General features: G+C 42.8%; 1 protein-coding gene across 1 annotated transcript in view; it reads right to left on the bottom strand.

Moving 5' to 3' along the window:
• Window positions 1-644: 644 nt before the first annotated feature.
• Window positions 645-12397, bottom strand: part of Ccdc47 (coiled-coil domain containing 47) — a 22046-nt gene continuing 10293 nt past the window's right edge. Inside the window, exons 7-13 of the mRNA XM_041635908.1 lie at window positions 10112-10213; window positions 9806-9916; window positions 8080-8165; window positions 6279-6337; window positions 5971-6080; window positions 5602-5769; window positions 645-2247 (exon numbers count right to left, since the gene is read on the bottom strand). Coding sequence (XP_041491842.1) covers window positions 2167-2247; window positions 5602-5769; window positions 5971-6080; window positions 6279-6337; window positions 8080-8165; window positions 9806-9916; window positions 10112-10213 — 717 coding nt within the window. The 3' untranslated portion in view covers window positions 645-2166. The remainder of the gene's footprint in view (window positions 2248-5601; window positions 5770-5970; window positions 6081-6278; window positions 6338-8079; window positions 8166-9805; window positions 9917-10111; window positions 10214-12397) is intronic.

Below are 12397 nucleotides of genomic sequence, written 5' to 3'. Positions count from 1 at the left end.
CCAGTACTCAGGAGGCTGAGGTAAGCAGATCTCTAAATTCAAGGCCAGCCCGGTCCACACTGATGTGTTCTAGGACAGCCAGCACTACACAGTAAGACCCTGTCTCAAAAAAACAAGATTAAAATAACAAACAAAAAATCAAAAATAACATGGGCCACAGTGCAGTGTGTATGTGCCAGTATTCCCAGCACTCAGGAGGCTGAGGCAAGAGAACCATGAGTTTGACTGTGGCCAACTTGGGCTGCACAGCGAGACCCTTTCTGAAGCAACATACATGGGTTTAGAATATGAAATATCGGGGCTGGAAAGATGGCTCAGCAGTTAAGAGCACTGGCTGCTCTTCCAGAAGTCCTGAGTTCAATTCCCAGCAACCACATAGTGGCTCACAACCATCTGTAATGAGATCTGGTGCCCTCTTCTGGTGTGCAGGTACAGCTGCATACATAATCAATAAATAAATCTTAAAAAAAAAAAAGAATATAAAATATCCAAAAGTGTTAAGTGGTAACTACAAAGGAATATTCAAGATTAACACTCTTGAAGGAAAACCATTTTAGTGCTAATTTTTAATGGTGAGAGAACTTTCCTATGGGTCCATATATTCTTGTAGGACGACTTCAAAAAGTCAACGAGGCACGCTCAGATTCTGTCAATCAGTTTTTAATATATGTCATAGGTAGTTCATATGAATGCTTAAATTACAAAATTAGCTGCCACAGTCCGAATTTGTGGGACTTTAAGAAAGCTTATATTACTCAAAAGATAACTAAGCACATAAATTTTGATTCTAAAATGTATCTTAAAGGTTTGTAAAACAATGTTAAGTCTAGAATCATATGGCCTTAAAGTGATTCAATTTTGTTATTCTTAATAACTTAACCTTGTGAATTGTTAAAAAAGCATACACCTGCATACCCAGTGCACACATTTCTATTAACCTAGACAAAGTCACATGAGAAACTCCATATAATCCCCAAGGCAACAGCTCACATGGTTTTCACTGCAACTCACTGTTACTGCCTGAGAACACAGAAAGCATCAACAAAAACCCACCACCCCTCAAAAAAACAACTCTTTCCCATCCCAGCAAAAATTACCTGGTATAAACAGTGACTTAAAAAAAATGCTTTCTCAGTAGGAAGCATTTATAAAATGCAGAGCTCTCAACAAGCCAAATGCTTATGCAGATGGGGGCCTCTCCCCACAAAAGCTTCCACCTCAAGAGGCAGACAAAACTCTTGTCGCATTTAAGAAGGCTCACATTTTAAAAGCCTACTTATGCACACCGATGGCTGTGTTTCTAAAAGCACATACCGGCCTCAATTGTAGGCAAGACAGAAGTGGAGAGAGAAGAAAGGAGCACGCAGAAGACAGACAGCAGCTTCTCCGTGAAGACCCAACAGGTTGCAGCCACCAGGAAAAGCACTGTGACCTCACAGAGCAGTGATCTGAGCTAAGGGAAGCAGCTCACTTCTCATGCATCTTCCTCAGGAAAAACAAAACTACTCCAAATTCAGGGCTCACACTGTCATTAGCTCATAGTACCAGGCAAGGAGAAACTGTTCCTGTACTACCCACCTCTAGAATCTTCCATGACACCTCTAGATTTCCTCCTATAAACACACACATGAAATACACACTGCACTATGTTCCAAGTCTCTGAAATGCATCACCACATACAGTGCTCTAAATTCCACTGTTTTCACAACTGTAATGTGGACACAGGAAAAACACCAAGCAATGTTTATTGTGCAACTCCAATAGAAATTCTTGGGATCTTGTTTAGAGTCAGTCTCCACAGTTATTCTAATTGCCCAGTTTAAAAAAAAATCTTTCTATAAATTCCATGATTGTTCTTCAAACACCAAAGTAAAGCACTGATAATTCATGTTATAATTTAAAAATATTTTAAAACTACACATACTTTATATACCATCCTTTTATAAAAAAAACTAATTTGATTATCTGGAAGGAAATAACTGAAAGAGCCCTTTCAATGTATCTGTAACCTCTGTAGAACTCCAAACCGAGAGAAGAGGTGGGAGGAGGGGAGAAGAGGGGAGGGTGGAATAAGGATTTCTCAGTCACCAGGAATATGTTGACTTTAGGGGAGAAACGGACTCGTGCTTTTCCCGTTTCCTGTGGACGCAGACCTCTGGGATGACTTTACATGGCTTTCACTTTGATTTGCTTCATTTTCATCTGCTTCTTCTCCAACTTCTTTTGTTCTCTCCTCAAAGCAGCTTCCTGTAAAATAGGGAGGGGGAACGAAAGATCCAAATTAAGCTCTAAACACACACTGAAAAAAACTGGGGGCTGGAGAACCAGCTTGGTGGCTCGAGCTCATGCTGCTCTGCAGCTGCCGCAAGTTCTGTTACCAGCACACGTCAGGCAGCTCACTGGAGGCTTCTGGTCTCCGTGGGCACCTCTACTCACCCGTATAACTCAAAATCCCTTTTGGGGAGTTGGGAAGAAGGAGTGGATCTCTTCATACAGTTCTGGCTTTCCTGGAACTCACTGTGTAGTCCAGGCTGACCTGGAATTCATAGATATCTGCATACCTCTACCTCCCAAGTGCTGGGATTAAAGGTGTGGGCCTTTTATTCAAGATCTTGGTCTTGCAACCCAGGAAACATTTTTGCAGATACATATAAAAATAAGCACTAGCATTTGGAAGACTAAGGCAGGAGGATTGCACTTTGAGGCTAACTTTGGCTACATAGTTCCAGGCCAATCTATGCTATGAGACATCGTTTCAAAAGACAAAAACATTGCCAATTCATATGTCAGTAAATAAAAATTAACAAGAAACAAAAAAAGATAATCAAATCCTTTTTTTTAAGACTTACATATTTATTATGTATACAACATTCTGCCTCCATGTATGCCTGCACGCCAGAGGAGGGCGCGCGATCTCACTACAGGTGGTTGTGAGCTACCATATGATCACTGGGAATTGAACTCAGGACCTCTGGAAGAGCAGCCAGTGCTCTTAACCACTGAACCATCTCTCCAGCCCCCAGATAATCAAATATTAATTTAGATAGAAACTCATCAAAGTTTTTGCCTTGCATGTGTTTCTTTTCTTTGAAACAAGGTCTCTCACTAAGTTACCCAAGCTGAACTTAAATTCAAACCCCACCCTCTTTTAAATGATAGTCTCATTATTTAGCCATTGCTAACCTAGAAATTGCAATTAAGACCATGAATGGAGGCTAAAGAGATGGTCTAATGTTTAAGACTATTTGTTGCTTTTCCAGAGGACCTGCCTGAGTTTGGTTCCTAGCACCAACCAGGTAGCGCACAACCACCTATAACTCTGTAATTCAAGCTCCAACCCTATTTGGGCATCTCTTATCCACAAGTAGACACATTATTAAAGATAAAAACAGGTCAAGCAGCCGGGCAGTGGTGGCACACACCTTTAATCCCAGCACTGGGGAGGCAGAGGCAGGCTGATCTCTGAGAGTTCGAGGCCAGCCTGGTCTACAGAGCAAGTTCCAGAACAGAGCTATACAGAGAAATCCTGTCTCAAAAAAACAAAACAAAACAAAAAACCAATTAATTAAAAAAAATAAAACCAGAAGCTAGAGAGACAGCACAGTCAATGGAGCGCTTGTCTTACAAGCACAAGGACCCGAGTACATCCTAGAGCCTGTGTAAGTCTGGAGTGGTGGCAGGCGCTTGCTGAGGAGGAGTGACACTGGCCAGGCAGCCTAGCCTACTAAGTGAGTGCAGAGAGAGTACAGAGAGATATCCTGTCCCTATACACCCCTCTCCCCAGCAAAAACACAGGACTAGTAAAGCACTTTCCTAGCATGTACAAGGCCAGCACAACACACAAAGATGGACAGCACTTTTCAAATGACTCCAGAGTTTGTGCTCTGTACACGTGTCTGTGTGTCCCTCTTTACCACCACCCCTGCCCTGTCCGTCTGTCTCTCCAAACAAAATCATGAAAGCAGGAGGACATGAAAAAAAGCAAAAAATAAAGCAAGAAAAAACCCACAAGGGTTTGTCTTTTAACCTCATTACATAGAAAAGAGAGAAAGAGAGAGAAAGAGAGAGAGAGAGGAAGAAGGAGGAGGGGAGGGGAGGGGAGGAGGGGAGGGGAGGGGAGAAGAGGAGAAAGAGAAACCCAGATGGCTCAGAGGTTAAGGGGTTAAGAGTTAAGAGCATTGGCGCGGTGGTTCACAGCCATCTGTAATGAGATTTGATGCCCTCTTCTGGCCTGCAGGTGTACATGCAAATAGAGCACCATATATATATATATACACATATATATATAAAATAAAAACTTATAAAGGAGAGAGAGAAGGGAACGGAAGGGAGGAGAAGGGAAGGGGAGGAAAAGAAAAGGAAGAGAGGAAGGGAAGCAAGCATGAGGCACAGGAGCAGCACTAAGGGTTCCTGAGCCGCACAGGCAGCATTAGTGACTGGCTGTCGGCAACCACACGGTCACACAGCAGCAACTCGGAGCCTCCCTTACTCTGAAAAATGTTATTCAAGACTCAAAAATTCTCGTCTAAACTCACATCTTCCAGAACTTTGTTCTCTTTTTCATTTGCAAGGTTTACAGTTGGACTTTGGCATCTTATTTCAGGAAATATGAGAATATACTGAATTTTTTTTAAATGTAACATGCTATTGTCCAAGAATCACAAGTTTGGAATATCAGTTATATAAGAAACAGAAACCGACAACAAAACCCACAGAAACACTAGAATTCACTAATTCTGTATCAAGCCCTAATTTTAAATGGCAAGTTTATTTAAAATGTGAGGTGTGTATGTCAGCTTATTTAAAGTCCCTGATTTCTTTCTAATTGTTTGGTCTGAAATGGAGCTGTGCTGGGGAAAGAGGGGAATCCACTCACTTTCCAGAGGCACGAACGCAGCTTAGGATGGCTGGAAGAGGAACACGGTGCTGTCAGATGACATTTCCCAACTTTAGCCCAGGTGCTTTCTACACAGAATTATCAGAGACAGTACAGCACAAACAGGCAGCGGGATAATTAAGATTTATTTATTTTCATGTGCACTGGTGTTTTGCCTGCAGGTGTGTCCGTGTGAGTGAGCCAGATCCCCTAGAACTGGAGTTACAGACAGCTGTGAGCTGCCATGTGGGTGCTGGGAATTGAACTCAGGACCTCTGCAAGAGCAGCCAGTGCTCTTCACCTCTGACCCACCTCTCCATCCCATATCTGGATAACTAAAAACAAAACAATAGTTTTGGGAAATTCTCACAAAGCCTCAACCTTAGACAAAGAACTACAAGCAACTAAAGAACTCTGAGAGCAGGAGAAATAATCTTCCCCAGGCAAGAGCACACTAACTAGTTACCCAATACTAAAAGGACAGTCCAGAAAATATACAAAAAAAACACTATAAAGACTGAACAGGTTGTGTTTATACATTTAGATACACACACACACACACACACACCAGCAACAACAAAGAGAGAGAGGTCATTAGCTTCAAAGAGAGCTGGGGGAAGGACTAGATATATGGGAAGTTTTGGAAGGACGAAAAGGGAGAGATGACATAACATAAAAAACATATAAACCAGACCCAGCAGCCTCAGTGGTGGGGAGCATCTCACCTCCAGCCTGCGCTGCTTCTCAGGGTCTTCCTCATTCATGATCCGCTCCTTCTCGGCTCTTTTCTTCTCCTCACGCCGCGACTGCGCAGCCTCCTGTCTCTGCACGTGGGTCAGTTTCAAGAAGTTCTCTTCCACACGGGCCCGGTTCTTATCTGCTCGTTGTTTACCCTTCCCCAGGAAACAAAGTCTTCATAAGAAACCCGTTTCCATCCCACAGGAGAAAACCCCACTGAGCATTCCTTGGTAAAACTACTCCCCCTGGCATGTCAAGTCAACTAGACTCAGTCGCTGCAGCCACTGACAGCTGCAGCCACTGGGGAAAACCAACCATAAAAGGTGCCGGTTTGTAAGAAAGGCTTTGGGTCTTACTTCTCTGTTGAGTCGAAACTTTTTGGCTTTGTCAATAGAATAAATCACCATGTTCATCAGGGGTAGCAAAGCCTCCATATCCTTTGGGTACGTGTTACCTGAGCCAGGCACTGGAAAACAAAGCCATTTTCCTACTGAGTTAATGGCAGCATTAACACTTCTGGGTTGGCAGTCTTTCTTAATGCTAACAGACTAGCTCCTTAGAGGAACCCAGAAACCAACAAGGAGGAATGATTAGTGATGGAAAAATAATTGAAAACCAGTTTCTAAGAGGCTAAGAACTAGCCAGACAGGACCCAGATACTCACCATTAAATGTAAACAGTAGTGTCCTCTTAGTGTCGGGCAGCTTTAAAGGCTGACCCTCCCTGTCATGAAAGAGAAGTCTGGTAAGAGAGAAGCGAAGACAGGCACTTTCCATGCATACAAGCCAGCCATCTGCCTCAGCTGGGCAAACACCTGAGAGAACAGCACTGGACACACTCGGCATCTCTAAGTCAATGGTGATCACTGAGCCTGAGAGCACTTTAAGCTCATCTACCCCACTCTGTGCTACATTTGAAACCTCAGTGATGTTCCCAGCGGGCAGGATATATTTATTCCCTTTCACCTGAGGAGCCAGAAATATGCCTGTATTTAAATCTGAGGCCATATTTTAAATATTTTTGCTTAATTTTTAAATTTCTAAGCTTATATTTATCTTACGTATATGAGTGTTTTGCCTGCATGTATGTATGTAGTATGCAGTGCCCACACAGGCCAGCAAACGGTGTCAAACCTCTTGCAACTGGAATCAGAACAGCTTTTAGCATCCACGAGGGAGCCGGGAGCCAAGCCATGGTCCCTGATCTTCTGCATAAGCAACACACTCTCAACTACAAGTCATCTCTCCAACCCTCAGCTTCTGCTTTTAATCTTGGTCATTATTCTCTAAAAGTTGAGGCATACAGTATAACATTTACTTAATAACACCCGCATTGTATCAGGTATTACAAGAATCCACAGAGGGTTTCTTGTGGAAAAGGCTATGTATGTTACTGAAAACACATCACTTTATGTAGGAGACTCAAGCATCCTGAGAACTTGGTAAGGTGCGGGTTATTCAACCAACAATCCCTCATGGACTCGGAGCAAGCACTGTTTATAATTTTCTTCTGTCATTATCACTGCAAATTTTGACTGTCAAACAATTGGCTTCTGCTCCACTGCAAACAAAAGGCTTGGTAAAAGCTATAATGCAATGCTTGGTGCCTGCTGTTATTACTAAATTTACCAAGGCGAGGATGATGCAACATCATCTCAAAGCATAAGGACCTGAGTAATCTCCACATACAACTAAATCCAGAATACATTTTTGTTGCTGCTACTCTTATTCTGGTATTGGAAAATGAACACAGCTCCCAGAATGTCTGTTGTTGACACCGAGTCTCACTGCTTATCCCTAGGTGGCTGATAACTCACTATAGAAACCAGGCAGGCCTAGAATTCAGAGATCCTTCTGCTCCTGCCTCTAAAAGCTGAGATCAAAGACTTGTGCCACCACGCCTGTACAGAATGGCTTTTAGTTGTACTCAATCCCAAAGCATATGAGACTAGCCTGCAACTAATAATTCAGGTCACAACTCATTCTCTATCAGAAGTATATTTAGTTATGCTTTCCAGAGACTGGCTGCAAATTCAACGAACAAATCCAAGCCCATGAACAATACTGTCATAAAACCAGAAACTATGGTTTTATATGTCATTTATATGTCATTATAGTCAATGTCATTTGAAAACATTCAGCTGTTCAAAAGCGAAGCGAGAAAAGATGATAAAATATGAAATACTTAGATTTGTATTTAAAATCAAACATCAGAAATTCAGAAATGGGAAAGGGTGTGCCAACTGCGATGTCTTAGCACCAGCCCTTCCTTGTGAACGTCACTGGGTCAGTGATGCAAACATGCTGGCTCGGGGAGGCAGCCAGTGTCTTCTCATGGTGCGCTAACTGGGAGGCCATTTGTTACCAAGTTTACTTCCCCACTTGATAAGGAAACTGCAGAGGTCCCTTGTAGCGTTCTAACATAAAATAGGGAAAATAAATTTTAATACTTTATTTCATACATACTCTTGCATTATCTTTGGACCAGAAAACTGGTCTGAAAAATGGACGGATTCAATCTTGTCAGCATAGTGTGTAAGAAAGTGAACCATCTAAAAAAAAAAAAAAGGAAAGAATATTAACTAGAGTTTGGCATTTCCAAGCTTTTATAGTCACCTTTAAATCCTTACTTTTATATAATGTCATTCAGTCATTCAGACTAAAATACTCTTTTCTTGAAAAACAAAACAAAAAACAAAAAACTTAATGAGCCATCAGATCAGGCCTCAACTTTAGCTTAAAGAAACGCTTCTCTGTAGCCATCCTCCAGCCTTAGCCTCTGCCATGACGGGATCACAGTGCCTGCCCTATGTGCCCATCTTTACTTATACGAACAAACTCAAAATGACTTAAATGTCACCACCAAAGGATTAAGGCTGTAATCTTTTCTTTAAATTTATGTGTATTGGTGTTCTGCCATGGGTGTCGGGTCCCCTAGAACTGAAATTATAGATAACTGTGAGCTGCCATGTGGAAGCTGAGAATTGTGCTGGGAACTCAGAGCTCTTAACCACTGAGCCACCTCTCCAGCCCCAAGGCTGTAATATTTAAAACAAAACAAACAACAACAAAAAGTCCACCAAAGCACCTGAAAGTGGGCTTGGAGTGTTAGCACATCCTTTAATTTTAGCATTTGGTGGATAGAGGCAGGCAGACCTCTTTGAGCTCCAAGATACACAAGACTACATAATGAGACTCTGTACTGTCTCAAAAAACAAAACAAGCCGGGGCAGTGGTGGCGCATGCCTTTAATCCCAGCACTTGGGGAGGCAAAGGCAAGCAGATCTCTTGAATTCAAGGCCATCCTGGTTACAAGAGCTAGTTCCAGAATGGGCTCCAAAGCTACAGAGAAACCCTATCTCGAAAAACCAAAACCAACCAACCAACCAAACAACAAAAAACAAAATTAAAAAAAAACCCAAAACAACAACAAAACTCAAACCAAAAACCTTTAAAAGTCATTAGTTCTTTTGGAGAGAACTTTTTATTTTATTGTAAGAATATGTGTGTGTGTGTGTGTGTGTGTGTGTGTGTGTGTGTGTGTTCAAGCACAATGTACTTGGGGAAGCCAGAAGAGCGCCATATCCCTCAAAGCTGAAGTTATGGGACCCTTGGCTCGCCAAGCAGACATTGAGATACACACTGGAGTCCTTATGGTTTGACTGACAGCCCTCTGACGGGTTATGACCAGTGTGAGGAAGGGGTACACGACTGTAACTAATGTACGGCATCGGAGAGGACCTGGTTCAGCTTCAGGGAGGTACCTCTTCAACATGAGAGCTGCTCAAAGCCTCATTAAAATGGCGTGGTTTTACTACTGCTTCTAGAACAAGTAAAGGCTGTGCTGTGTTTACCCAATCGATCAAAATCAGCGAGGTGACTCTAAGGATCACAGAAAATGTTTACCATGAGTGGTCAGCAGTCACGGATTATTTACCTGCTGTTTCAAAAATGAGTAAAATAAAATTTAGTATGCGATTTTTATTTACTTATTCTTTTGGAGACAGAGTCTCTAGCTGTACTCCTTAGCCTGTCTGGAACATGATCCTCTTGCCTTAACCTCTGGAGTTGCTGCCATTACCGCTGTGCACGACTGCACACATCTCCACTGCATTTACCACTGTGCACGACTGCACACATCTCCACTGCATTTACCACTGTGCACAACTGCACACATCTCCACTGCATTTACCTTTGTGTCCATCATGCCCTCTGTGACTTCTCCCATTTCCGACAGGATGGCCAACGAGTCTGGCAGTCCATACTTTGCTCCAGACTTAGGTTTATCACTACAGAACTCGCTCTGGAAGAAGAAAATGAGAACAGGAAATATGGTATTCTATGATACAGACTTTCCTCAAAGGTTAAGTATGTTCTGCCTATTCTGGAGTGGTGCTTAACGTCTGAGTGACGGAACGGTGCTGTGCTACACAGCTGAACTTCTCTGTAAAAAAGAGGCAGTGTCTACAGACATTGATATTGGAGCAACTTGACATACCAGATCCTGCATCTCTTTCTGCAGCCGCACCAAAGCTTTGCGAGTGCCAACGGCAAACACATATGTATCCATGTCCTCATCATTCATGGTTACTTTTATTTGCTTTAAAAAGAAAACAAAAACATGACTTACTTGTTAGGATCTATGATGGGTAGATTTCTAAAAGGCTCTGAAGAGTTCAGTCTTTTCTCCCCTGGAGCAGGATTCATGGATATAATTGCAGAAGGTTCTTCACCAATTGATTCAAATTAACAAAAAGGGGCATTGTCCTGAGTATATCATGTAAGTATTAACAATAATTTGGCCCTAGCTAAAGCAGAGAATCCTTGGGGCAAAAGTGATCAACAAGGGATGGCTATAAGGTCTTGAGGGTAATGCCTTCAGGACGCGAGTACTCCCCAGTCAACAGGTATTGAGAAAATAGGTACCTATAATACAAGGGACTGAATTCCGACAAAAATCTGAATGGGCTTGTGAGAAGGAAACACAAGCCTGGCCCACACTGTTTTCTGCCCCCCTAGATCTAAGTTAGACCCAGCTAACCTACACTGGGCCACTTATGTACTGACACTATGAGACAGCAAATGGTGTTGGGTTTTTTTTGTTTTTTTGTTTTTTTTTTTGGACTTTTCGAGACACAGTTTCTCCGTAGCTTTTTTGGTTCCTGTCCTGGAATTAGCTCTTGTAGACCAGGCTGGCCTCGAACTCACAGAGATCCACCTGCCTCTGCCTCCCGAGTGCTGGGATTAAAGGCGTGCGCCACCAACGCCCAGCTGGTTTTGTTTTTGTCTTTATTTTTGAGATAGGATCTCATTATTTTTTTTTTTTAATTTTGCTGGGAATGGGAATGTGTGCCTTTAATCTCAGTACTCAGGAGGCTGAGGTGCTGTGGGATAATGTAGATTATTGAATCTACTTTTACTGAGGTAGGCAGAGCTCTGTGAATTTGAGGTCTGCCTGATTTACACAGTGAGACTGTTTAAAAAGGAAACAGAAAAAGATTTCTTATTCCTATCCTATGTTCATGAGTGTTTGCCTACACGCAAATCTGTGCACCATGTGTGTGCACCACTCCTGGAGGCTAGAAGAGGGCACTGGTCCCCGGAACTAGAGTAACTGATGGTTATAAGCTGGCTGTTGGTGCTGGGAATCAAGCTCGAATACTCTAGAAAGTAGCCAGTGCTCCCAATCACTGAGCCATTTCTCAAGTCCCAGACGGTACTGTTTTAAGCTGTTCAGTTTGGTGGCGAACTGTTATGAAGAAACACAACACTAACAAGTTCATACAGAGTAGTCAAGTGCAAAAGTCAACAACAAACAGGATCCAAATGGACAGGGTGATATAAGAATTATATCTAGGGGATGGAGAGATGGCTCAATGTTAAATTCTAGGCTCACAACCAAAAATATAAGAATTATGTCTGAGCCGGGCGGTGGTGGCGCACGCCTTTAATTTCAGCACTCAGGAGGCAGGGGCAGGCGGGTCTCTGTGAGTTCGAGGCCAGCCTGGTCTACAAGAGCTAGTTCCAGGACAGGAACCAAAAGCTACGAAGAAACCCTGTCTCGAAAATCAAAAAAAAAAAAAAAAAAGAGCTATATCTGAGTTTTGCTTCAGGCTCCTGGCACCAAGCTAAAACCGTCAGTATGCTTTATTATTTACTGGGAGCCCCTTTCTATCAATCAGAGGTGTCCAAGTGGCTACAGGAAAGGGGCTGATCATGAGATAAGATAAATGCCGTGGGCTGGAACTGTTCAAGGCCCTGTTCAAGGACCTTGTGGGGAGGAGCACTGAGCTATGCAGTGCAGAAATCTGGAACCACATTCAGGAAGTTCCCATACTGTAATGCTGTGAATTTGTTAAAGGGTGGCACGCTGGAGACGGTAAAAAAGCTCCACATGTCCTGCCGTTTTCTGGCAGTGTCTCAGGGTGTAGCTCTGGTCAGACTGGAGCTCGCTATGCACACCAGGCTGTCCTGGAACTCAAAGAGATTCACCTGCCTCTGGCTCACAGGTGCTAGGATTAAAGGCGTGCACCACCATACCTGGCATCCCTCATTTTTTCCAGTTGCCTATTGCCGAGTTGTGTCCTTAATAAATCAGTAAATATAAGCAAAGGTTTTCCTTGAATTTGTGAATCATTCTAATAAATTATTAACCCTGGAGGGAGGTGATGGGAATGCTTAGTTCATAGGTGATCAGCCAAAAGTCATGGTATGGGTGGCCTGGGGTTTGAAATTTCCTCCTAAGTAGGGACAATGGGGGTCCTGAACCCTTCAACCTATGACC

This window comes from Microtus oregoni, unplaced genomic scaffold (assembly GCF_018167655.1).
Source record: "Microtus oregoni isolate MIOR12 unplaced genomic scaffold, Mior012 000048F_ref0000485, whole genome shotgun sequence".
NCBI classification, from domain to species: Eukaryota; Metazoa; Chordata; class Mammalia; order Rodentia; family Cricetidae; genus Microtus; species Microtus oregoni.
Note: the sequence above shows the minus strand (reverse complement) of the source record. Positions and strands in the feature narration are given on the sequence as shown.